Raw genomic sequence first — 27,677 nt, 5'->3', positions numbered from 1 at the left:
GCTTTGTGGGGGGGGGGGCACTATTCAACCTGTTCCAGGCTTGGAACTTCTACTTTTATTTTATCAGGCTAGTAGAGAACCAGGAGAGGCTGTTCTGAAAGGAGAGGAAAGAATTTTTTCCCTTTCCCTAGAAGACATTTGACTTGTTTCCATCACCCATAGGGGCAAAACAGAAATGTGTGCACAAGCACAACTAAAGACAAACTTATAAAGTCAAACTAATTTGTGCTTATTATTTTGTGGTATTCTTTGACTGTCTTAGGGGATTTATTCCTGTTTTAAGGGAGCATTTCCAAGTGATCCATTTTGAGCTGACCTTTCCAAGGCTTTTCTGGTTGGAAATCATTTAGATAAATGATAGCAGGTTAGATGTCTTCCTCTTTCAGTGACATTTGATTTTTAATTAAAGATTCACAGACCTGGAATTTCAGAGACTGATGAGAGTAAGCTCAAGATCCCCATTGTATAGATGGAGACATGGTGACTCTGAAAATGTAAGTCTCCATAGTAAACTCTGGAAGACAGAAAAAGTCTTGGAAGCCAAAGGACTGAATATCACGTTAGTGACACTTTAATGTCTGAGAAGCCAAGAGAGGGTGTGTGTGTGTGTGTGTGTGTGTGTGTGTGTGTGTGTGTGTTATTTTGTGTAAGTGGTGAAGGAATAAAGTATATGGGGTCTTTCCAGGGTGTCGTGTAGAAATTAAAGCTACAATAGCTGCTTAAAGCTAAATCAAGTCCCTATATTGTACAAATGAAATGGCAGGGACCCTTATTGGTGAACTGACTCAACTCAAATGACTTACACAGCCATTTAGTTGCAGGATTAGGTAAAACTAGAATTTCAGGTCTCACTTTCCAGTTTAGTGGTTCATTTTCCATACCATGAGAATAGCTATTTTTACTACTAACTCACAATATTGATCCTGAAAACACACAGTAGGGCACTTATTGCTTAGCACTGGAACTCATACTTGAAGATTCAATGCTCACATACCCTGCTTTTGCTCTACCCTCCAAACCTATTCTCATGGTATGAGAGACACTGATTATCGATTATTGGTGTCCCTCTTCTGTAGCACATTCCAACATTAATATAAAGGAAAGTGATCCCCACCTGGAAGGATAAACCTAAGTTATCTAAAGTGACTGTTTCCAAAGACTAAATCCTCAGAAACAGAAAATTTGAACAGACCAATAACAAGCAAAGAAATTAAATCAGTAGTGAAAAATATCCCAACAAACAAAACTCCAGGGCCAGATGGCTTTCCAGGGGAATTCTACCAAACATTTAAAGAAGAATTAATACCTATTCTTCTAAAACTATTCCAAAACATAGAAATGGAAGGACACCTTACAAACTCATTGTACAATGCCAGCATTACCCTGATTCCAACATAAAAGACTCCACTAAAAAAGAGAACTACAGGTCAATATCCCCAATGAACATAGATGCAAAAATTCTCCACGATACTAGGAAATCAAATCCAACAGTGCATTAAAAGAATCACCACAATCAAATGGGATTTAATCCTGGGGTGTAAGGGGTATTTAATATTTCCAAATCAATCAATGTGATACACCACATTAATAAAAAAAAAGGATGAGAACCACATGATCCTCTCATTAGATACAGAAAAAGCATTTGACAAAGTACAGCATCCATTACTGATAAAAACCCTCAACAAAGTAAGAATAGAGGGAACATAACTCGACATCATAAAGGCTATAAACAAAACACCCACAATATCATTCTCAATGGGGAAAGACTGAGAGCTTTTCCTCTAAGGTCAGGAATAAGATGGCATTGTCCACTCTCACCACTGTTATTTAACATAGTACTGGAAGTCCTGGCATCAACAATAAGACAACAAAAAGAAATAAAAGGCATCCACATTGACAAGAAAGAAGTCAAACTTTCACCATTTGCAGACGACATGATACTCTGTGTAGGAAGCCCAAAAGACTACTAAAAATTTTCTAGAACTGATACGTGAATTCAGTAAAGTCACAGGCATTTCTATATGCCAATAATGAAACAGCAGAAAGAGAAATAAAGGAATCAATTCCATTTACAACAGCACCAAAAACCATGAGATACCTAGGAATAAGCCTAATCAAAGAGGTAAAATATCTGTACTCTGAAAACTAAAGAACACTTATGAAAGAAATTGAAGAAGACACAAAGAAATGGAAAAACATTCCATGGTCATGGATTAGAAGAACAAATATTGTTAAAATGTCTATACCACCCAAACCAGTCTACACAGTTAATGCAATCGCTATCAAAATCCCAGAAGCATTTTCCACAGAGCTAGAACAAATAATACTAAAATTTGTTTGGAACCAGAAAAGACCTTGAATAGCCAAATGATCATGAAGAAGAAAAACAAAGCTGGAGGCATCATAATTCCAGACTTCAAGTTATATTTTAAAGCTGTAGTCATGAAGACAGTATAGTAATGGCATAAAACACACATAGATCAATGGAACAGAATAGAAAACCCAGAAGTGAACCCACAACTACATGGTCAACTAATCTTTGACAAAGCAGGTAAGATTGTCCAGTGGAAAAAAAGGCAGTCTCTTCAACAAATTGTGTTGGGAAAACTGCATAGCTACATGCAGGAGAATGAAACTGGGCCACTTTCTTACATCGTACACAAAAATAAATTCAAAATAGATGGAAGATCTAAACATGAGACAGGAAACCATCAAAATCCTAGAGGACAACACAGGTAGCAACCTCTTTGACCTCAGCTGTAGCAACTTCTTACTAGACACATCTCTGGAGACAAGGGAAACAAAAACAAACATGAACTATGGGGACTTCAAAATAAACAGCTTCTGCACGGCAAAGGGAACAACAAAACTAAAAGGCAACCTATGGAATAGGGGAATATATTTGCAAATGATATATTGAATAAAGGGTTAGTATCCAACATCTATAAATAACTTATCAAACTCAACATCCAAAACACAGATAATCCAGTGAAGAAATGGGCAGAAGACATGAACAGGCATTTTTTCCAAAGAAGACCTACAGAAGATCAACAGAAACATGAAAAGATGTTCAACATGCCTCATCATCAGGGAAAGATAAATTAAAACTAGAATGAGATATCACCTCATGTCTGTCAGAATGGCTAAAATTAACAACACAGGGAAACAATAGGTGTTGGATAGGATGTGGAGAAAGAGGAATCCTATTACACTGTTGGTAGGAATTCAAACTGGTGAAGCCATTGTGGGAAACAGTATGGAGGTTCCTCAAAAAGTTAAAAATAGAACTACCCTATGATACAGCAATTGCACTACTAGGTATTTACACAAAGGATACAAAAATGCTGATTCAAAGGGACACATGCACCCCAGTGTTTATAGCAGCATTATCAACAATAGCCACAAATCAGCCAAATTTTATATATATATATATGTGTGTGCATATATATATATACACACACACATACATACACACATGATGGAATATTACTCAGCCTTCAAAAAGAATGAAATCTTGCCATTTGCAGTGATGTGGATGGAGTTAGAGTGTATTATGCTAAGTGAAACAAGTCAGTCAGAGAAATACCAATACCATAGGATTATGTAGAATTTAAGAAACAAAACAGATGAGCATAAGGAATGGGGGTAAAAAAGAGAAAGAGGCAAACCATAAGAGACTCTTAACTATAGAGAACAAACTGAGGGTTGCTGGCGGGAGGTGGTCAGGGGATGGGCTAAATGGGTGGTGAGTATTAAGGAGGGCACTTGTGATGAGCACTGGGTGTTATATGTAAGTGATGAATTACTAAATTCTACTCCTGAAGCAAATATTACACTATATGTTAACTAACTAGAATTTAAATAAAAATTTGACACAAACAAAAAAAACAAAGATTATATCCTCTAGTGAGTTCCTCTCTTCTGTATTGTTATTGCAGTTGCAACCACTCTAATGTATTTGTTTTCAGCTTTCTTAAGGAATAATTGCTATACAGGAAACTGCATGCATTTAAAGTATGAACGTTGATTTTGGACATGTGACACTCATGAAACCATCACCAGAAGTAACATAAGGAACATATCTAACACCCCCAAAATGTTCTTTTTATACCCTGGTTTATAGTTTGATATATATATCAAACAGTTTGATAGTATAAAATGTTTCAACCCAGAAAAAAAGCTGGACTCTCTGGATCTGAGCCAAGAGTTGAAATCTTTCCTTGGGCATTGATTCTTTCCTCCTTGGAAGAGAAACCAGACCCTCCCAAAGATCTTTCTTTGCAGTTGTACACAAACAGCTCCCAGACTAGATCAAGGACTTTAAGAAAGGAACTGGGAGATTGGAACACTTTTATAGGTTGCGAGAAGAATTCTAAAATCTCAAATTACTTGAGGACAAACTAAATGTAGATTTGGTGTGAAAACATGTTTCTTAAGGAAACTATTTTTTCTCATAAAATAGCATGAATTTGAAATGTAATGAAAATATGCAAATATGCTTAATCCCACCATTGTAGCTGAACACTGTCAGTCATTTAGCATGTTTTTATTCCTAACCCTTCCTTTATCAGAAAATAATTTCTTTATTGAAAGAAATCTACTTTAAATGCAACTTTTGAATTTTGGTGTTTAACCTTTTTTTCTGTGCATACCTCCAAAGCACACACCACCACAATAGAGCCATAAAAGCATGGGATGTATATTTTTCTCGGGTCTCAGAGAAAGAACGAACATATTTTATTAGAGAAAGTGGCTGCAAAATGCTATTAAGAACACAAAGCTTTGTATTGTGGTTCTGTTAGCGGGTTCTAGAGAATTAGTATTTATAAAAGTAGAGAAATGTTTCTTCTCTGTTGAAGAAAAGTTTATAACAGTAACGAACAACCCGCTGAGAGATCCAACAGCTATAGCCAAAGGTATTCCTTTCTTTTGGTGAAGGAGTGTTAGGGATGAGGAAACTAAGTACCTATGTACACTCAAAATTTAGCTTCCTTATCCTTAAAATCCCCACTTCTCTCCTCACTAGATTGGAAGGACTCATTTTAATGTTGATTTTCCATGTCCAGCACTCTAGATGGCCTACTGGCCAATTAGTATGCTATATATTTCACTCCATATTTATTGGAAGCAATGAGGTAGAACAGAATGTGTGCTGCCCTGGGAGTCAAGAAATCTTAGCACAGTGCCTGGTATGGAGTAGGTACTAAATAAATAATTCAATCTAGCAGGCCTGTGTTCTAATCCTAAATTTTGCCATTAACCCTCTGAAAAGTTGGTAACTTTTTGAAGAGAAAGAAAGCTTCAATTGATCTCTCCTTATTATCTTCCCCCAATACATAGACCTGAGCTAAGAAAAATATTCGTTAACCAAAGATACTTAAACACCTCTAGTCTCTAGTTTCTTAACCTACAAAGTGGGAAGTAATAACTCTTGCCTATCTCATGAGAGTATTAGGCCAGATAATATACAAGTGTTAAAGTGCATTGAGAAATATAAAATATTACACACATGTAAAGCATTATTAAGATTATTGGTAGAAGCCCCAAATTCACTGATGGGGAGGGTAGGTGAGCTGAAAAACAAAGGGTTAAGGGTCCATTTCTAGGTAGTAATTATCTGCTGGTGGGTACTTAGCTGGATGCAACTTCAGTGACATAATCTGATACCATTGGATAGGAAGGGGTGCTTTGAGTTTGAATCCATCACTAGAGACTGCAAAAGATTATTTTTATGTAACTCAGGTTCTCATCAACATCCATGATTGCCTTGCAGTGTGTTTGGAAAGTGAATGATTGCTTATGTCTCCATTTCCTTATCAGCAAAATGGGGCAATTGATACCTTCCTTATAAAAATTTTGTGAATATGCATGAAGAGAAGGCAGAATATAACTCCAAGGGCCTGGATCAAAGATAGAGGGTTTTTTTCTTAAATCTTTTCAAGACTAAATGATGTAACCTCAGGAGAAGCCAAAGAAAAGAAGCCCTCTTTCTGAGATTTTTATAAGGAGAGGGAAAGATAAGTTTCTTATCCCTAACCTAAATACAGGTAGTATGCTCAAGAATCTAATTTCTTAAGAATTTCGAAAATGGGGGTGCCTCAGTGGCTCAGTTGGTTAAGTGTCCGACTCTTGATGTCAGCTCAGGTTGTGATCACTAGGTGCTGAGATCAAGCCCCAGCTCGGACTTCCTGCTGACAGCATGGAGCTTGCTTGGGATTCTTGCCCATTCTCTTTGCCCCTCCTCCACTCACACTTGTGCTCCCTCTCTCATAAAATAAATAAATAAACATTAAAAAAAGAATCTTGAAAGGGAAAGTAAAGTTGTGCTTTGATTACTTTCCTACTTTAATAAAACTTTCTTTTATGGGGCACCTGGGTGGATCAGTCGGTTAAGGGTCCGACTTCGGTTCAAGTCATGATCTTGTGGTTGGTGAGTTCGAGCCCCACATCAGGCTCTGAATTGTAAGCACAGGCTCAGAGCCTGGAGCCTGTTTTGGATTCTGTGTCTCCATCTCTCTCTGCCCCTCCTTAACTTGTGCTCTGTTTCTCTCTCAAAAATAAATAAACATTAACATTTTTAAAAAATTAAATTTAAAGCTTTCTTTTAAATTTTCTCAATTTAAAATGATTCAGAGTCCAGTCTTTGGCCACTTTGATATGCAAATAGTCTACTGGACCAACACCAAAAACTCCAGACAACTCTACTCACTGTAACCCAAATTGTGTGTTTGGAACCTGTAAACTGCATCTCTTTGGGCCATATTGCATGGAAATGACATAATGTAAATAAAATTGAACAGATTGATGGTGATGGCAAGGAGAGGCTATAGACCTGCACACTGTCTTTGTGTTTATGTTAACTCTGACTGCCACTGAACTATAGCACTAAATAGAGTAAAAAGACAGAAAGGGGACTAGGGTTTATTCTGTGTGTTAGAGAGATGCCTTTTTAATGACTCAAGCTGGGCTGTATTTTCCTAATCCAATTTCATTGTTTTGGCAAGATCTGAAATTGATACTACAAGTTGGAAGTTCTGAGATGAGGTACAATCACCAGAAAATGATTGATCGATGAACAAAAACAGTCTTTCTAGTTGTTACTTTTATTAATCAGTGATAATGGAATCAGAATCATCTCCTGCTGACTTTTAAACATTTATCTTGTTGTGAAAATGCTGTTAGCTTTTGAGTTAACCACTGCAAAGGTAGCTACAGGTGGATAAATTTCTGCTTACCTCCCCCACCCCACCAAGATAGCATAAAAGAACACACCCAGCATCAAATAACAAACACAAGTACACATACACAAGTGTGCCTCCTGGCTGGACTATTTTTTACAATTTGTTCACAAGCCAGTTTCTAAAATTGTGAATAGGGTTGCAAGGTCCTGTGATTGTTAGCTTTTAATTACATAGCTTTCCTCCTAGTTCCTAAGTGATGGTCATATAGCATAGCGCATAATAGGAGTTTTCTGGGGATAGTTTTTAACAGTAAGTGACCTCTCAATTGTCTTCAACCCACTGTGCATCCACTTGTTCTGAATACTGCTTTATGAGAAGTTACATCGTGTCCTAACTCCCCTGCTGATATCTTAAGAGACCAAGAGGACAATGCTAAAGGATAGGGGACTTTCTATTTCTCTTTGCCTTTCTTTCATTCAGAGACTATGACCTGCTGTATCTCAATAGGTTGAAATCTACGAACAGCAGATGGGGTGGTGAAAAAAGTGTTAGGTAGTTCCCCAGGGCTGATGGAACCAGAGTCACTTTGCACTGAGCCTCCACTGTTCTCAAACTGGGAGATTTTCTTTTTGATCATCTTTCTCTCCTTGGCTCTGCGATTCTGAAACCAGATTTTCACCTGAAACACAAAATGCTTTGGATTTAATGGGGCAACATACTGAATGCAGTTTTCATAGTTGTTGCTGATATCATACAGGGATTTTAGCATTTACAAAACCTTATTACATGTATCACTTCATTTGAGCCTCCCAATGACCTTGTAAAGTATAGCTATTTAACAGGTTAAAAAAAAACCTGAGATTGAGAGAAGGAAAGTATCTTGCATGAGATGAAACTGAGATCAAGTCCAGGGCTACTGATTCTAAATGCAGTGCTCTTTATATTATACCTCATCCACCACCTCTATTGCACAGACAGAAATAAATGATAGAATGGCAGACGCTGAGGTGTGGTGATAAAAAGGGAGGGATTTAAAATAACAAAGGTGATTATGGTCTGTCATTAAAAGTAATTTCCTAATAATAAAGTTAGTGAAACATAGAACTGGGTGAACAAGAGTGATGAAATATTATATTTATTTCTGTGATACCAATGTGCCTTCACACATGGTTGAAACACAAGCTGCTTGGGATAGGGAATACACTAATGGACTTTAAAATTCTAGCATTCTATGATTCCAGAATTACTTCTAGACTTAAGTGAAAAACCATCAGGTAGTTGTGTAATGTCAAAGTTCAGGTAAATGGAAACCATTGATCCTTGTCATGCTTTAATCTTCATTGAGTGCCCACATATGCTAAATGTGAGGCAAGCATAATAGAATTACACAGACCATAGAAAATTAAATTTCATACCATGAATAATAGAAAAACTTGGTTCAGGTAGCAGCATTTGGTGTTCAGTTATTATCATAGTTTGATTGATATGAACCAGATAATTGCCATGATTGCCAATTCTCCACTTTATACATTGGTTGTGACTACTAGGGGGAATCAATCAAGGTTTTGACTTGACTAATTCTATGGGAGTTTTAATCCTTCTCCCCCTCCTACATCCCAACCCTTTGCTTCCATATGTACACATTGTCCATCATATTTAAATATTAATAAACCCACTGATCGATGAGACTAAACGAGGAGGTCCAGTAAGATGAATGTGGGCTTTAGGAAAGCTTGGAAAATGTCTTGGTCTTCTATTTTGCTTCCACTCTTGCTTTTAGACTGCCTTAAAACCTCAGTCTATTGAAATGACCATATAAGACATGTTGGATATACTTCTGGTGTACCTGTCTTTCAGAAAGGCCCAGGTTGACTGCTAGTTCTGATTTTCTCCGAATGGTGATGTATCTATTGCAGTGGAATTCCTTCTCTAGCTCCAATCTCTGATGATCTGTGTAAACCACACGATACTTTTCTTTTGTCCTGGTTTTCCCTGTTATGGGAGAAAGCAATATATTTAATCATATTTTACTTCTTAGGAGATTGTTTTGGTTGAAGGATTCATAACTACTGTTACCATCCTTATCTATTACTCTCTAATATGAAACAAGTACATTTTTTGAACCAAATATGTCATACGTCCACTTCTCCATTAAACTCTTTGTTATCTGTGGCTATATATATATAACACACTTATCATGCCACCATTGACTTCCTGCTACACCAAAGCATTTTATTTATTTTTTAAAGCAAACACCTAACCCATGATCTTCATTCTCTTCCCACTCACATATGGGAATAGCATTGGCAGTAGTAACAAAATATATCATACATACACTTTCTTTTATATTTTATGCAGGTCCTTCATACCATTTCCTATTGAACCTCTAACCTACACTTTTGAATTATGCAGAGTGTGTCTTATCCCAATTTTACCAATAAGAAACCTGAGGCTCAGTGTAGGTAAGTGGTTCTGTGCTAGTAAGTTGAAGTGTGGGGACCCAAACATATACCTCTGACTCCCAGTCCAGTATGCTAAATATTATTCCTAGTTTAAACATGCTTGGAAGCATAAGAATCTCCAAGTGTGGCAAATTATTCTGTGATCCTGACATTATTAGTTACATACATTCTAGTTATGTATACATTCTAGAGATTTGTTTGGGTAGTAATTTAAAAAGAAAATATTTATTGTCTCTTAGATTCTGTGCTAGGATAGCCCTTATTACCTACCAGAAAAAAAATTTCTTTTGTGAAGTCTTAAATCAATTTTATTTCCAAGTGGCTAGTGAATGGGGGAAGGAGGAGGTGTTGACTTAAGCAGAATAAAATGAGTATTCTAGTATTCTTTGAAAGGATATACAAACATTTGCTTTGTGTTACAGCATTTAACTAATTTCTCATGCCCTTCGTCAAATAGAGTATTATTCCTGCTTTTATATTTTCCAAAGGTGATTAGGAAGCTTCTCTTTCTTTTCAGTTTTTCTAACTCCCTCCAGGATCTTCCCCCTTTTCTCTATGGCATTTGGCAAACTGCTTCTGATCTGCCCTGGTTGTTTTTGATGTGAGGTTTTGGGGAGCGATCTGTAGGACAAAGGTTTCTTTAAAGTGGTTCTCTAAACCCCATTGAGGTGTTAAGATGCAGCACAGGCCTAACAAAGGAAGCTACGTGGCATCAGATCCCATCCTGAACCCTCTTTGCATTCAGGAACACCAACCAGTTGGTTTGAAATTTACAAGCCCTAAACAAATGTCAGACACTCTTTCATCTCCAGGAAAGAAATAAAAACATGTGAATGTAGAAACAAATTCTAGATGAGAGATATGTTTTAGTATTAAACTTAATGGGCTGAATAACCCATGGACTAATGAACTAAACAAAACTTCTCCTCTTGAAAACTGGAAATGATGAGCCCTGGTCAATTAACCTACCTGAAAGGCCCAAACTTTGAGCTGGTTTTCTGAATCCAAACAGAAACCCAGGAAACCAGGGGTCTGGCATTTGGTTTGTTACAAAGGCAGATGTATATTTGAGATCACAGTGAATACTTTGAGATTTAATTTATTTCCAGAACCTCATATCTTAGGATCAAAAAATATTTTTTGAAGAGATGTTTCTTAAAAGCCATTCTAATCCCAAAGTAGCTGAGTATTTAAATTATAACTTGAGGCAGAAGTTAAAATTCAACTTGTGTATGTCTGTGTTTTCTGTTCTTTGATAATCAGTAAATATAACCAGACTTCAAGAACTCTGAAAGGTTGCAGTCCTTCTCTACCCCCATTGGCCATAAATTCCCCTCTTGCAGTCAAGACCAGCCCTCTTTATTTGCCATGAAAATCCTCACCCTTTCCGGCAATATAACCCCTGAAGAAAGGAGGGATGAGGAAGAGCCCAGCTGCATATCAAAGCCATGTGAAGTGTTAAAAAGAATCTGTTGTCTCCATCTGACAGATAAGACCTCAAACGTCAAGAAGATGTAGCCCAGGGGAAATACTGACTGCACATTTTGCAAAGAGAAATGAATTCTTCTCGTGTCCCTCCTCCTGAACTCTCTTCTTTTCTTCTGTTTCATTGCCTCTGCCCCTTAAATGATGAAATTGGATTGAATGGGATTTGACCATCTTCTAGCAGATTCCATATTCTCATACCAAACCAAAGCAAAGATGATGAAAACCAGTTTCCTTCTTTCAGGAGTACAGTGCAATTGACCTCATAATAATGACTTTCCATCTATGCTCCTTTTAGGTAAAAATTAAATCCAGATTCATGTGTAAAAATTGTCCAATGAAATGGTCAAAACAAAAGAACAAAATATAAGCTTCAAGAATTATTAAGCAACTTATTTTCTGAAGTGTCTTAATTGAGTAAAACCTTTTAAGTACAACTTCCTCAGTGTTTTGTCCAGTGGCTTAATCAGAATTATTCAAAGTCACTTCCTTCTCTCTATCTCACTCCTAACAAAAAAACCTTTCTCCAGTCCTGCTTAGGTTACTGCCTTGCCAAAACTCATCCAAGGCTATAACTGTGGGTAATAGAAAAGATGAAAAAAAGAATTCTTAGCTGTAATACACTGACAATATTTAAAATATGAAAATACTTAACTTTTCACAGAACCTTTCTTTCTTTCCATATAATCTTTAAAATGAGATGTGTATTGAAACAAACCACTTAGGGAACAAAATAGAAGTAAAAAATATCTTTCTTTTTAACCAAACCACCTAGGGGATAGTCATTTACTCTATATGTAAGTACCCTTTCTGTCCTTAGAAATTTAAAGTAATAATAGTCATTATGAAATGTTTTCTGATTGTTCCCTAAATTGTGTATTTTTCTTTCTTTAAGTTAAGGCTATTTAAAATAGTCCTCAGTAATGGAAAGAGCTTTTATTTGATTATCTTAATCAGACAGGGGTTACTTCCATTTTGTAGTTCATCTAATTGTCTTCTCAACCATAAGCCAAATGTTGTCCCAGAGTACTACAGAGTGAAGTAGAAAATTTAGGAGGATCTGACTCATTCATTCATCTAACAAATATTTGTTTAACACTATGTACTAAGCATACAAATGGGTACATTTTGGTTCAGAGTGGTCCAGTGAGGTGATCAGCTTAATTTTTTTGTGGAGTTCAAAACCTGAGACCCATAGAAGGGCTTCAGTGGAGCCATGAATCTCTCAAAATTATTCAAAAAATGACATGTGTGTGCATGTGTGTGCAAGTATGCATGTACATTTTTCTGGGGAAAAGGTACATAGTTTTCATTATATTCTTAAATTGTAGCTAAATATGCATCTTGGGCTACAAGCATACAGGAAAATGACAATTTTAATTTATAAGACATTAAAATGAAACAAAGGTTGAATACAATAAAGCTTCAACTACAAGATAACCTGCCAGGAGTCAAAGGGGTTCCAAAATAATTCAATTTTAAATTTCTTATAGAGTTTGGAGAGAAAATCTTGTGAAGGTGGCATTGTATAGCCAAGTTTGAAGGTTTGATGACATGACAAACTAAGGAGTCCGTTTCTAAACTTCTCCTGGCATCAGCATTACCCAATAGGGAGACCTGAGCTTATGAAAACAAATGTAAATGGAAGACTTTTAAGCACAGAAACCTGTCACATTTTCTCTCATAAACAAAAATTCAAGACTCAAGATAATTTCTTTTGTCCTTCTCGCTCCCACCAATTGTTCTCTCTTCCAAACATACTAAAGAGACTTTCCTTTTCTAAAGTACTTCAAAACATCATCTTGGACTGAGAGCAGCTACTTTTTGACTTTTGTATTTTTTGCTGATCTTAGGTCTTAGTAAATGTATGTTAATTACAACCCTAAGATTAGATGTAATAACAGCCCCAAGAATGTCCCACCCTAACCTCATTTTCTATTCTACTTAGCCAGCTGACTTGCCCATATTTTTAAAAATGCAGATTTACTTCCAAACACTTTAAAGCGAAGTGTTTAGCTCTACTCTTAGTTTGGGATTGCTACCCTAGTAATGTCCCAATCAACCAGAACTGCCTCTTCCTAACTAAGAGTCCTCCTAATGATAAAAGTTGATCCCTTCCCACTCTCTTGTTTTTGCTTATTAAAGGGGAGAAAAAGTGCAGAACTTTGAACAAAAACATAATCATTATGGACAAATGCTACTAAAATTCATTTCCTCTCCAGAGGGATAAAAGTGATAGAGTAAAATTTTACCAATTTTCCCCAATGACAGGGAGCGACATTTTATTATTATTGGAATAATTATAATTGGAATAATAATAATTATTATTATTATTGGAATAATAAAAATATGATAAAAGAACAACTACAGCTGAAAACAGACATCTCTCCACCTCCCCTCATCCAGGATTAAAGCAGAGTACCCATTTCCCCTGCCCTGGGCTCCCAGCAGCCCCCATTGGCTTGCTGGTAGGAGCATGAGTCAGCATTAGGCTGGGATCTCTGGGCCTTCCTGCACTCCATCACAGACCTGCATCCAGCCTCTGTGTCTCCAGAAGCCTTTCTGGACAGTTATGAAGTCTTTAACTTCCTATTAGTGCTGGGGCTGATATTCGTTGTGTGCCCATGCATGTTAGAGTTGAGTAGCTTATTATGTTCCAGCAGTGTGCTGTTGCCTTCTCACCTGACTCAACTCTTCTATTGGCAGAAAAGATGTTGGAAGAAAGTAATGGGTTTGAGTCCAGCTTGCCTCTGCCAAGTTGGGTGAATGAAGCTGAAGTTTCCTTGAAAGCCAAGATGACAAGGCCACTTTGCAATGGGGGGCCTTCGTGGCTAAACTGGAAGGTCCATTGCCAACCAAGCACTGTGAAACCTAAGTTGAGCATCACCAGCTTTTGAGGGGAGTGGACCTGCCCAGATGGGGAAGGGTTTTCAATAGAAAGGGCAAGCAGCAGTGACAGCACTGGGATATCCTGGCTATCCCCTCCCTTCATTCACCCATTGTCCTTTCCCGTGTATCTCTCTTCCCATCTGGGCAACTACAAGATTGGATCCTGATCCTTGTGGCTCAACATGTCCATTGTCCACCAGTTTGCTTTCTTGACTCGTCAGGAAATGATGAAAAACAACAACAACAACAGCTCCTAGGGTCGGTTTGGTTCCAAGCGCCGCACTCTGAGGACTCTGAGCAGAGGCACATGCAAGGGGAGGTCACTAATGTGGGAGGGGACCCTGGGCACTTAGCCAGGAAGTACTCCTCAGCTAAACTGTTCGTGGAGAAGCCTGAGAAGTAGGGTGCAGACAGGCCAAGAGAAGTAGAAGCTTCAAAGCGAAGAAAGGAAGAGTGTGAGGGCATTGGGATCAATTACTCACCGGTAACCTGCACAGTCTTGCGCATCCACGCATAAGGGCTGTGAAGGCTTCTGTTAGAAGAACTGGCATCCGCGGCGTCGGTGTCTACGGGGAACAGTGACCCGCTGCCTCGGGCTGGCAGGCTGCCACTGCTGCTTCCCCCTCCCACAGGACCCAAGTTGTATTCTGGGGAGCCAAAAACAGCAGGGCTCGAGGTCATGTCGTTCACGGGCACAGTGCCCATTGTACTGGACGACCCAGGGTACGCATTCCAGTCTTCTCGAGGGGGACTATAGGGCGAACCCCAGCCCCCCAGCGACGACCCGTGAGAATCCATGCTGGGCATATGCGGATACGCCATGAAGTGCGCATAGGCAGGGACTGCTGTGGAGTTGGAGGCTGGCAGGAGACTCCCACCGCCCCCAGTGCCGCCAGTCCCGTCAGTGCCGCCTCCCGCGGGATTCCTGAGAGTGCCCAGGTACATGCCTGCTTCTTTTTCCAAAAGGCAGCTTCTGGGTATGAGGAAGGAGCTCCCTAAGCCATTCTGAAGTTCTTGTAAGGCCCCAATCCGACTTTGAGAAGCAGCAGGGAATCAATAGGTTATTCGGTAGCTGTACTGCACGCTCTGCTGTGCCTCTCAGACTACTCCATCCCGCGTTTCCTACCCTGTCAGGTTTCCAGGTGACTGGTAGCCCGGTATAGATAGACCACTAATAGCTAGGCTGACGTCAAGGGGCTTCGGACTTTTACATAGCATTTGCATTTAAATGAAGGGCCATTTCACTTTCACAGGGACTTGTTCACTGTAGCTCCCTCTCCCAGAGCTCCCTGGCTTTTCGGTCTCATCTTTATCACTTTTGTCCATCTGGTCCCCATAGCAGTAGTTTGCGCTTTTGGACACAAGAGTTCTTCCAAGGGTTTCTGACCAGCTCCCTCCAAAATGAGATGAAAACAGGCAGATGCAGGGCCCAGTCCTGCTCTGGGGCCTCCTCTTTCTGCGGAACTTCCCTCACTCAGCCCAGCCTGCATCTGTGGTATCCCTTCTTCCCACATTCTCCTGCAGGGGTATTCCATTGGAATTGGCCCAGGATACCATTGAAAAGAGCTTTCCCTTCTCATTGCTCCCTCCCCCAGGAGGAGGGCTTTGTTTCTAAGAACAGAGATTCATTTCACAAGTATATATTTTGTGTCTTCTGAGTGCTAGGCACTGTTGTGGGCACTGGAAATACAGCAGTGAACAAGAGACAAACATTTTGCTCTGCATTACATTACAGTGGGTGACAGGCTGGATTAATTGAATGTTTTAAAGAAAGATGAAGAGAGTAGGTTATGAAACAAGGAAGGAAAGGGAAAAGAGGCATGTGGGAAGTGGGCTTTCTTAGTTTCATGTCAGTCCATTAGTCTCAGGTGTCTTTCCACCAGGTATGACTTCTGCCTCAAAGCCAGTGCCCCAAGGGGTCAAATTCCTGCAGTCTCAAATCCAGAGTAGCCACAGCTTCCAACTTCTTTTCACACTTGAAAATATTCCCTTTGTAAAGTTCCAATTATTGAAAAAGACATGGGTTTGCCAGTAGATGCCAACAAACACAAGATTTCAGTTCAAGAAACTGGATAACCTTTTGACCACAAAATCACTCTGCACCCCAGTGTTCTTTCCCATCTCTACCCCTGTCCCCCCAAAACCTACCACAACCTGTGCTCTTACTCAGGGAATGTGCTCCTCTATAAAGTCCAACCAAACCTGGCACCCCATATAAACTGACCTCTCTTTGGCTTTGGGAATCTCTCTTCACCTCTGGGAATTTCAGGGATTTTTCCTGTATAAAATAGAGATCCCTAAGTGTCTACACTACAAGGCAGGATTTGAGATAATATATTCAAATTGCTTAACTTAGTGCTCAGTAACAGTATGAGACCACTGTATTCATTAATTCACTCAACAAATATTTATTGAGTGCTAGGTGCTATTTTATGCATGGAGACATCAACAGTGAACAGATAAAGCCCCTGACCTTATTAAGCTTGTATTCTAGTGAGGTGAGACACTAATAAGTAATTACATTTTATGGTATGTCAGATGGTAATAATCAGTGCTATGAAGAAAAAGAAAGCAGGAAGGAGGATACAGACTATTAGTGGGGGGGGGTGTTGCAATTTTAAATGTGGTAGTCTGGGAGAACCTCACATCAAAATGACATTTAAGTAAAATACAGAAGAGGTACTGGTATGAACTATGAAGAGAGGATCCAGAGAGAACAAGTGAAAAGAGAATGTCTGTCTTCTATTGGAGAAACAGAAAACAAACAAACAAAACAAAAACAAAAACAAAAACAACCAACCAACCAACCAAACAAACAAAAAACAACCCAAAAGCCAAAACAAAACAAAAAACCTGTGTAGCTAATGAATAGATGGGGTCAGTTCAAAGGCTAAGGGGGAGTAAGTTTTGCTCTGCGTGAGGCAGGAAGACATTGTAGGGCTTTGAGCAGAGGAGTGACATAATTTAAGTTTTAAAAGAATCTCTAGTAGTTGGAATAAGCACAGACTGTAAGTGGGCTGATTAATTAAAAGGCTATTGCAATAATCCAGGTGAATGGCATTGGGGTTAGAGGAAAGTGGTTGGATTCTGAATATATTTTGTTTGTTTTTAATGTTTATTTGTTTATTTTGAGAGAGACAGAGAGAGCATGAGTAGGGGAGGGGCAGAGAGAGAGAGAGAGGGAGAGAGAGAATCTCAAGCAGGCTCTGCTGCTGTCAGCATGGAATCCGAGGCAGAGCTGGATCCCATGAACCGTGAGATCATGACCTGAGCTGAAATTGAGTTGATGCTCAACTGACTGAGCCACCCAGGCTCCCCAGATTCTGGATGTGTTTTAAAGCCTGCTTTGGAGAAAGAGAAGAAACAAAAGTAGTTGGTCAGCAAAGACTAATTAAAGACTGCAATTAGGGAGAAGGGACTAAAAGCCAGGGAAAGTAACATACTTATAAAGCACTTTTTACACATGATGTCATTTAATTTTCACAACACCCCATGAGTTATTTATTATTATTATTATTGTTGTTATTATTCCCATTTTAGACATGAAGAAACTAAGGCTCAGAGAGGTGACCTGATGATTTCAATGAAATACTGGTGTGTAGTATAGTTAGGTTTCCATCCTATACCACACTAACTGCAAATTTTATGATTTTAAATTGGAACTAGACTAAATATACAACCTCGGGGATTAAGTTTGGGGCTTGGCTTCTATTTTCTTTCTTTGCTCAGGCTCCCAGGCCTGTCTTTCAATATTTTTCATATCATGTACCCAATTGCCCTTGCATTATTCTCTTTCACCTATTCTATACTGAGGCAAACTGGTCCACCCTCATTTGAAAAACTGTATCAGAATGGAAGCACATGGAGTACGTTTAAAAGTTAGCTAACCAAATATTATCATTTTACCTATGAAAAAACTGAAGGCCTGACAAGAAAAGGTATTCTCTAAGGAAGTGAATGACGGAACTGAGATTCAAATTCAGGTCTGTTGCCTCCCACCTCAATACTCTTTCTACTAAAAAATGTCTTTACTTATGCAATTTCCTCTGTGTAGGCTATTTTTCTTTATAAAAAAATGTTCAAATTCTCCCTATTTTTCATGACTCTGTTCAAATGCTCCTTCTTCCCTAAAGCTTTATGTGATGATGCTCCTGTCAGAAGGCACTCTTCCAATGAAATCTTGTCATTTGCAATGGGATGGATGGAGCTAGAGAGTATTATGCTAAGTGAAATAAGTCAAAGACAAATACCATATGATTTTACTCATATGTGGAATTTAAGAAATGATAAAAAAAAACAAGCAAAGGGGACAAAAACAGAGAGAGGCAAACCAAGAAACACACTCTTAACTATAGAGCACAAATTGATGGTTATCAGAGGGGAGGTAGGGAAGGGGATAGGTTAAATAGGTGATCAGGATTAAGGAGTGCACTTGTTATGATGAGCACCAGGTGTTGTACAGAAGTGTTGAATCATATATTGTACACCTGAAACTAATACTACACTGTGTGTTTACTAACTGAAAATTTTAAATAAAAACTTTAAAAAATAAAAAAAGAAAGCACTCTTCCTTTTGTCTGAATTCCATTATCAACTTCACTCCATTAACTAATACTATTCTTATCCACCTTAGAATTATTTGGGGTTCTATCTAAATCTTTGGAATTTGAACACCATGAAGAGGTATTAGGAAGCATGTTTGAGCCCAGCAGAGTGGAGTATCATGCACATGGTAGGGTCTTAGGAAATATTTGTGTGCTGAATCAATAAATGACCTTGAAACTATAGAATGGAACTCATCATTTTGACCCAGCTCCGGAGATATCTAGAAGAGAAGCCAGTAACAACATTGCCCAGTGTTTGGCAGAACTTGGCTTAAGGATTACTCCATTTTGTGATTTGTTTGTTTCTAGGAAGATGGGAGTGGATTGGGGAAGTAGGGAATGAAAGGGGAGGCAGACAGGCAGGGAGGTTCAGTCTAGTTTGACTCGAGATTTTGATTTCTTTCTTTACCTGAGAGGTGGCCTCACTGAAGAAAACAGAGTGGCCAGCAGCAGGAGTCAAACTCCACAGTCTGAAGATCAGAACTCAGGCCATGCAAGTGTTATTTAGTACTTCTAGGGAGTGATCTCTTAATTTTTCTGAGACTTAGAGAGGCATTGGTCAAATAGGCCTCTGTTAGACACTTCCCTTCCATTGCCCACCTCTGGGCTGATCCCTACAGACCAAGTTAATTATAAGGCTTGAGGTAGATATGAATGTGAAATTGCTTTGTGAACAGTGAAGTACACTTGTGATGGACTATGGGTATCTGGGCAAACCTTTTCTTTAGTAGTCTTAATGTTTGGAAGGTTCTCATTGCCTAGTAAATATTTTCTAAGCCTGGTCTGGCCTTTCAGGACTGCCAGAGTTGGCCAGGGCAACTCTCCTCCATCCCACCCTCCTCCACCTCCCTGGCCCAGATTTCAGCTGGTTTAGCCTCTACAGAGGACAAGGAGTCTGGACTATGGAGATTGGCTTCAGTCATCCATCCTGGGGCCCTCATTGCTACTGGGAAGGAAATGAAGAATGCAGACTAAGACCCTCTTACTGACATGGTAATTGAGGCTGAGAGTAGGGCAAAGATTTACCCAAGGCACACCCTAATAAATAATCTGCGGGACTTGGATTTAAATCCAACCATAACTAACTGAGGAACTCTACAAGTCACTCTACCTATCTCAGCCTCAGTTCCCAACAGGAAAAATAGGACGGACAATAGAAATTGCTTCATACAGATTTGGGAGAATTCAGTGCTCCAGTCATGTGCTCAACAAAAGGCCAATGTTATAATCCACAGAGTGGGTAGGACTTTCACAGGGCATGAAACTATTATACCTCCTCTAGCTCACATCCATGCGTGGAAGGCACTGAGACTGGGGAGAAGACCCAGAGCAATTTAAACATCTATGCCTGTTGTCTCTCCAGTCAAATTTTTCTCTCTGGGTTTTAGAAATTAGCCACCCCTGGGGGGTATCTGGGTGGCTCAGTGGGTTACTTGTCCAACTCTTGGTTTTAGCTCAGGTCATGATCTCATGGTTCATGATTCTGAGCCCCACATATCTTATAGTGTGGAGCCTACTTGGGATTTTCTCTCTCTCCCTCTCTCTCTGCCCATCCCTGCTCATTCTCTCCCTCTCCCTCTCTCTCTCTCTCTCAACATAAATAAACTTAAAAAAATAGCCTCCCTCCACTCACCCATCCCCATCTCCCTCCCTTAGTTCTTTGGAGCCTTAGTGATACCAATGCTGAGTCTTGGGCATTGTGTTCCTTCCATCCAGGTTTATCATCGTGATGGGCTTCTGTACTTCCAGGGCCACACACTCTGGAGAATGAGCACCACCACTAGGCTCCAGGCCTGTCCCAAAGTGTCACAGTGAAGGTGGGACCAAGGTGTGTTTTGGAGAAAGATTAAGGTTCTTTCATGGGAACCTGAGTAGTTAGGGTTAGGCCAGGACTCTGTACCCACCCTGCCCTCAGGGCCAGGTTCTGGGTTAGGAGAACATGAGGAATGAAGAAGGTCCAGGGCTTTGAGAAGGAGGCCAGAAGAAAACGTGGAGAAATAGGCTTCTTGGGCATCCAAGGGCATTTTTCACTCTCGGAGAGAGGTGTATACAAGGAAGCAAGTAGGGTCCAGTGCCACGATTCCAAACTTAGGAAGGATGGGTCGGGGAAGACATTTATAGATGAGAGAGGGAGGAGGAAGGCAGAGAGGCCAACCAAAAATGAGGAGACTGTAAACCCAACACTTTAGCATTAAAGGGAATTCAGACTAAGTCTGAGAGGATAGGCTAGGCTAATTTTCTGAAGGAGAAAGAGAAATAAAAGTCCTGGCTGTCTACTTTGGGAAAGAGAACTAGAGACCCAGTTCACAGGTCATGTACTCTAAGTCAGAACCAGTGCTTTTTCCTTTATGGAGTGAACTTTCGTTAGGCTCACTACAATCAAAAGGGGTAGATGGGGGCACCTGGGTGGCTGAGTCAGTTAAGTGACCAACTTTGGCCCAGGTCATGATCTCATGGCTCATGCGTTCAAGCCCTGCATAGGGCTCTGTGCTGACAACTAAGAGCCTTGAGCTTGCTTTGGATTCTGTGTCTCCCTCTCTCTGCTCCTCCCCCACTTGCACTCTGTCTGTCTCTCTCAAAAATAAATAAACATTAAAAAAAGGTGTAGGTGGGATAGATCAGCCCTGTTTTACAGCAGGGCAGGAATGGAGGTAAGAATGGAGACTCAGTGAGGTTTAGTAACTGGCCCAAGGTTAAATATCCAATAAGAAGCAGTCGGGAAATCATTATCTAGTCTGAGTACAAACTTCATGCAGGGCTTGGAGATCAGGACTCAGAGAATAATGGCCCAGTTGTTATTCCTATATTTACTGAACACAGGATAAAAGGGAAAATTGGCATAAACATAATGGGAGAACAGGACATTAGCTCTGAAAACTAACATGCCCACTATGAGGGGCCAGGAAGTACTGAGGTGGGTGAACAAGTTGATGAAATATGGAGTGGCCTCTTTTAGAAGTCTAAGTGGAAGCCAAACAGAGTCACATTAGTGACTGACATTTGATTTTATAATGAGAATTTTCACTCTAAAAGGTTTGCTTTTACTTTGATCTTGCTTTAGCCCATTTTCTTTGTTCTCTCCCACTTGAAATGCCTCTTACATCATTTTATCTTACTACTTTTTGCTTGTTTCCTCATTGGAAAATTTCTTCCTGCATTTTCATTCTCTCCTAAACACTCAAACTTCATTATTCTTCAAATAACTAATTATAGCCAATTACATGTATATAATATATTACATGTATATAATTGCTAAAATTTACATTTTAAGTTCACAGCAAAATTAGAAATAGACAGTTCTTGTATACCTCTGTCCCCCCACATACCTACAACCTTCACCACTATTGATGACCACTATTTCAGTGATACATTTGTTATAATCAATAAACCTATTTTGATGTATCATCATCACTTAATTCCATAGTTTATGTTAGGGTTCACTGTTAGTGGTGTACATTTTATGAGTTTTGACAAATGTATTATGACATGTATCCACCATTTTAGTATCACAGAATACTTTTATTGCCCTAAATATTTCCTGTGTACTGCCCATTTATCCCTTTCTGCCCCAAATCCCTAGAAACCACTGGTATTTTTATGGTTTCCATACTTTTGCATTTTTAGAATGTCATATAATGGAATTATATAGTATGTAGACTTTTTGGATTTCCTTCTTTCAATTTAATATGCATTTAATATTCCTCAGTGTCTTTTCATGGCTTGATAACTCATTTCTTTTTAGCACTGAAAAATATTTCATTGTCTAGATGTACCATGGTTTATTCACCTACCAAAGGACATCTTGGTTGCTTCCAATTTTTGACAATTGTGAATAAAGCTGCTATAAACATCTGTCTGCAGGTTTTGTATGGAAAGAAGTTTTCAATTCATTTGGGTAAATACTTAGGAATGTGACTGCTGAATCATATAAGGGTATATTTAATTTTAAAAGAAATTGCCAAACTGTCTTCTAAAGTGGCTGTACAATTTTGTATTCCCACTAGCAATGAATGAGAATTCCTGTTGCTATACATCTTTACCAGCATTTTGTGTCAGTGTTTTGAACTTTGGCCAAACTAATAGGTATGTAGTACTAACTATGTACATTGCTTTAATTTGCAATTTCCTAATGACAAATGATGTTGAACATATTTTTATATGCTTACTTGCCAACTAAATATCTCCTTTTCTTAAATTTTTACTTAAATTCCAGTTAGTTAACATACAGTGTGATATTAGTTTCAGGTGTACAATATAGTGATTCCACACTTCCATACATAACCCAGTGCTCATCACAAGTGCACCCTTTAATCCCTATCATCTATTTAACACATCCCTCCACCTACCTCCCCCCCCCCTCAGCCCCGGTAATCATTAGTTTGTTCTCTATAGTTAAGAACGTGTTTCTTGGGGCGCTTCAATGGCTCAGTCAGTTAAGCGTCTGACTCTTGATCCTGGCTCAGGTCATGATCTCCCGGTTTGTGGGATTGAGCCCTGCATCGTCATGTTCTGCACGGACAGTGTGGAGCCTGCCTGGTATTCTCCCTCTTCCTCTCCTTCTGCCCCTCCCCCACTTGTGCTCTGTCTCTCTCAAAATAAATAAATAAACTTAAAGGATCTGTTTCTTGGTTTGGCGCTTTTTCTCTCTGTCTCTCTCTTTTTTCCCTTTAGCTTATTTGTTTTATTTCTTAAATTCCACATATGAGTGAAATCATGTGGTATTTGTCTTTCTATGACTTATTTTGTTTAGCATAATACTCTCTAGCTTCATCCATGTCATTGCAAATGGCAATATTTCATTGTTTTTTATGGCTGTGTAATCTGAATATCTTCTTTGTTGAAATGTCTGTTTAAATCTTTTGTCCATTTTAAAAATCTTACTGCTCATTTTCCTATCATTGAGTTCTTTGTACATTTTGGATAAAAGTCCTTTATAAGACCTGTCTTTTGCAAATATTTTCTCCCAGATGTGGCTTGTCTCCTCATTCTCTTGACTTAGTCTTTCACAAAGCATAAGTTTTTCTTTCATACATTATGCCTTTGGTGTAATACCCAGAAGGTCCTATTTATACCTAAGGTCATATAGGTTACCTTCTATGTTACCCTCTAGGAATTTTAGAGTTTTGCATTTTAAATTTAGGTCTATGACCCATTTTGAGCCAATTTTTGTGAAGATTTTAAGGTCTATTTCATTTTTTTTTTTTGGCATGTGGATGTCCAGTTGTTCCAGCACCACTTTTTGAAAAGACTATCTTTGCACTACTATACAAGCATAACTTATTTTATTGAAGTTAGGTTTATTGCACTTCACAGATACTGTGTTTTTTTTACAGATTGAAGGTTTGTGGCTACACTAGTCAAGCAAGTCTATTAGTGACATTTTTCCAACAGCGTTTGCTCCTCCCTTCATGTCTCTGTGTTATATTTTGGTAATTCTCACAATATTTCAATTATTTATTATTATTATTATTATTGTTATATTTGTTATGGTGATCTGTGAGCCTTGGTTATGACTTGCTGAATGCTCAGCTGATGATTAGATTTTTTAGCAGTAAAGTATTTTTAAAGTATGTAGATTGTTTTTTTGGACATAATGCTACTGCACACTTAATAAACTACAGTATAGTGTAAACCTAACCTTTATATGTATGGGGAAACCAAAAAATTCATTTGACTCACTTTATTGTGATATTCATCTTATTGCAGTGGTATGGAACTGAATCTGCTATATCTCCAAAGAATGCCTGTATTGCTTTTCCTACTCTATCAAAGATCAGTTGATTGTATTTATGTGGGTCTACTTCTGGCCTCTCTATTCTGTTCCATTAAGCTATTTTTCTATTCTGTTAGTACGACCACACTGTCCTGATTTCTATAGCTTTATAATAAGCTTTGAAGTTCAGTAGTGTCAGTCCTCTAATTTTGTTCATCTTCTTCAATATTGTGTTGGTTATTCAGGGTCTAAACTTCATACAAACTTTATTTTTTTTTCTTTTTATTTTTTTATTATTTATTTATTTTTTTAATTTATGAAATTTATTGTCAAATTGGTTTCCATACAACACCCAGTGCTCATCCCAAAAGGTGCCCTCCTCAATACCCACACCCACCCTCTCCTCCCTCCCACCCCCCATCAACCCTCAGTTTGTTCTCAGTTTTTAACAGTCTCTTATGCTTTGGCTCTCTCCCACTCTAACCTCTTTTTTTTTTTTTCCTTCCCCTCCCCCATGGGTTTCTGTTAAGTTTCTCAGGATCCACATAAGAGTGAAACCATATGGAATCTGTCTTTCTCTGTATGGCTTATTTCACTTAGCATCACGCTCTCCAGTTCCATCCACGTTGCTACAAAGGGCCATATTTCATTCTTTCTCATTGCCACGTAGTATTCCATTGTGTATATAAACCACAATTTCTTTATCCATTCATCAGTTGATGGACATTTAGGTTCTTTCCATAATTTGGATATTGTTGAGAGTGCTGCTATAAACATTGGGGTCCAAGTGCCCCTATGCGTCAGTACTCCTGTATCCCTTGGGTAAATTCCTAGCAGTGCTATTGCTAGGTCATAGGGTAGGTCTATTTTTAATTTTCTGAGGAACCTCCACACTGCTTTCCAGAGCGGCTGCACCAATTTGCATTCCCACCAACAGTGCAAGAGGGTTCCCATTTCTCCACATCCTCTCCAGCATCTATAGTCTCCTAATTTGTTCATTTTGGCCACTCTGACTGGCGTGAGGTGATATCTGAGTGTGGTTTTGATTTGTATTTCCCTGATGAAGAGCGACGTTGAGCATCTTTTCATGTGACTGTTGGCCATCCGGATGTCTTCTTTAGAGAAGTGTCTATTCATGTTTTCTGCCCATTTCTTCACTGGGTTATTTGTTTTTCGGGTGTGGAGTTTGGTGAGCTCTTTATAGATTTTGGATACTAGCCCTTTGTCCAATATGTCATTTGCAAATATCTTTTCCCATTCCGTTGATTGCCTTTTAGTTTTGTTGGTTGTTTCCTTTGCTGTGCAGAAGCCTTTTATCTTCATAAGGTCCCAGTAATTCACTTTTGCTTTTAATTCCCTTGCCTTTGGGGATGTGTCGAGTAAGAGATTGCTACGGCTGAGGTCAGAGAGGTCTTTTCCTGCTTTCTCCTCTAAGGTTTTGATGGTTTCCTGTCTCACATTCAGGTCCTTTATCCATTTTGAGTTTATTTTTGTGAATGGTGTGAGAAAGTGGTCTAGTTTCAACCTTCTGCATGTTGCTGTCCAGTTCTCCCAGCACCATTTATTAAAGAGACTGTCTTTTTTCCATTGGATGTTCTTTGCTGCTTTGTCAAAGATTAGTTGGCCATACGTTTGTGGGTCTAGTTCTGGGGTTTCTATTCTATTCCATTGGTCTATGTGTCTGTTTTTGTGCCAATACCATGCTGTCTTGATGATGACAGCTTTGTAGTAGAGGCTAAAGCCTGGGATTGTGATGCCTCCTGCTTTGGTCTTCTTCTTCAAAATTACTTTGCCTATTCGGGGCCTTTGTGGTTCCATATGAATTTTAGGATTGCTTGTTCTAGTTTTGAGAAGAATGCTGGTGCAATTTTGATTGGGATTGCATTGAATGTGTAGATAGCTTTGGGTAGTATTGACATTTTGACAATATTTATTCTCCCAATCCATGAGCACGGAATGTCTTTCCATTTCTTTAAATCTTCTTCAATTACCTTCAAAAGCTTTCTATAGTTTTCAGCATACAGATCTTTTACATCTTTGGTTAGATTTATTCCTAGGTATTTTATGCTTCTTGGTGCAATTGTGAATGGGATCAGTTTCTTTATTTGTCTTTCTGTTGCTTCATTGTTAGTGTATAAGAATGCAACTGATTTCTGTACATTGATTTTGTATCCTGCAACTTTGCTGAATTCATGTATCAGTTCTAGCAGACTTTTGGTGGAGTCTATCGGATTTTCCATGTATACTATCATGTCATCTGCAGAAAGTGAAAGCTTGACTTCCTCTCTGCCAATTTTGATGCCTTTGATTTCCTTTTGTTGTCTGATTGCTGATGCTAGAACTTCCAGCACTATGTGAAACAACAGCGGTGAGAGTGGGCATCCCTGTCGTGTTCCTGATCTCAGGGAAAAAGCTCTCAGTTTTTCCCCGTGGAGGATGATGTTAGCTGTCGGCTTTTCATAAATGGCTTTTATGATCTTTAAGTATGTTCCTTCTATCCCGACTTTCTCAAGGGTTTTTATTAAGAAAGGGTGCTGGATTTGGTCAAAGGCCTTCTCTGCATCGATTGACAGGATCATATGGTTCTTCATTTTTTTTTGTTAATGTGATGTATCACGTTGATTGATTTGCGAATGTTGAACCAGCCCTGCATCCCAGGAATGAATCCCACTTGATCATGGTGAATCATTCTTTCTATATGCTGTTGAATTCGATTTGCTAGTATCTTATTGAGAATTTTTGCATCCATTTTCATCAGGGATATTAGCCTGTAGTTCTCTTTTTTTACTGGGTTTCTGTCTGGTTTAGGAATCAAAGTAATACTGGCTTCATAGAATGAGTCGGGAAGTTTTCCTTCCCTTTCTATTTCTTGGAATAGCTTCAGAAGGATAGGTATTATCTCTGCTTTAAACGTCTGATAGAACTCCCCTGGGAAGCCATCTGGTCCTGGGCTCTTATTTGTTGGGAGATGTTTGATAACCGATTCAATTTCTTCGCTGGTTATGGGTCTGTTCAAGCTTTCTATTTCCTCCTGATTGAGTTTTGGAAGAGTGTGGGTGTTTAGGAATTTGTCCATTTCTTCCAGGTTGTCCAATTTGTAGGCATATAATTTTTCATAGTATTCCCTGATAATTGTTTGTATCTCTGAGGGTTTGGTTGTAATAATTCCATTTTCATTCATGCTTTTATCTATTTGGGTCATCTCCCTTTCCTTTTTGAGAAGCCTGGCTAGAGGTTTGTCAATTTTGTTTATTTTTGTCAAAAACCAACTCTTGGTTTCGTTGATCTGCTCTACAGTTTTTTTAGACTCTATATTGTTTATTTCTGCTCTTATCTTTATTAT

General features: G+C 38.9%; 1 protein-coding gene across 1 annotated transcript; it reads right to left on the bottom strand.

The window, feature by feature from the left end:
- Nucleotides 1-7,653: 7,653 nt before the first annotated feature.
- Nucleotides 7,654-15,531, bottom strand: CDX4 (caudal type homeobox 4). The gene is made up of 4 exons (XM_045471159.1): nucleotides 15,269-15,531; nucleotides 14,500-15,050; nucleotides 9,028-9,173; nucleotides 7,654-7,860 (listed from the first exon to the last, which is right to left on the bottom strand). Exons 1-4 carry the CDS (start codon nucleotides 15,529-15,531, stop codon nucleotides 7,654-7,656), a joined length of 1,167 nt encoding a protein of 388 aa, XP_045327115.1.
- Nucleotides 15,532-27,677: the final 12,146 nt, after the last annotated feature.

The sequence above is a fragment of the Leopardus geoffroyi genome, chromosome X (genome assembly GCF_018350155.1).
Source record: "Leopardus geoffroyi isolate Oge1 chromosome X, O.geoffroyi_Oge1_pat1.0, whole genome shotgun sequence".
Taxonomy (NCBI): Eukaryota; Metazoa; Chordata; class Mammalia; order Carnivora; family Felidae; genus Leopardus; species Leopardus geoffroyi.
Note: the sequence above shows the minus strand (reverse complement) of the source record. Positions and strands in the feature narration are given on the sequence as shown.

Coding starts and splice junctions, on each gene's coding strand:
- CDX4 (XM_045471159.1), bottom strand. CDS start 15,531: ATGTGGGAAGAAGGGATACCACAGATGCAGGCTGGGCTGAGTGAGGGA. Junction 9,174..14,499: donor CAAGACTGTGCAGGTTACCG/GTGAGTAATTGA, acceptor CTCCCATAACAG/GGAAAACCAGGACAAAAGAA. Junction 7,861..9,027: donor TGGGCCTTTCTGAAAGACAG/GTACACCAGAAG, acceptor TTTGTGTTTCAG/GTGAAAATCTGGTTTCAGAA.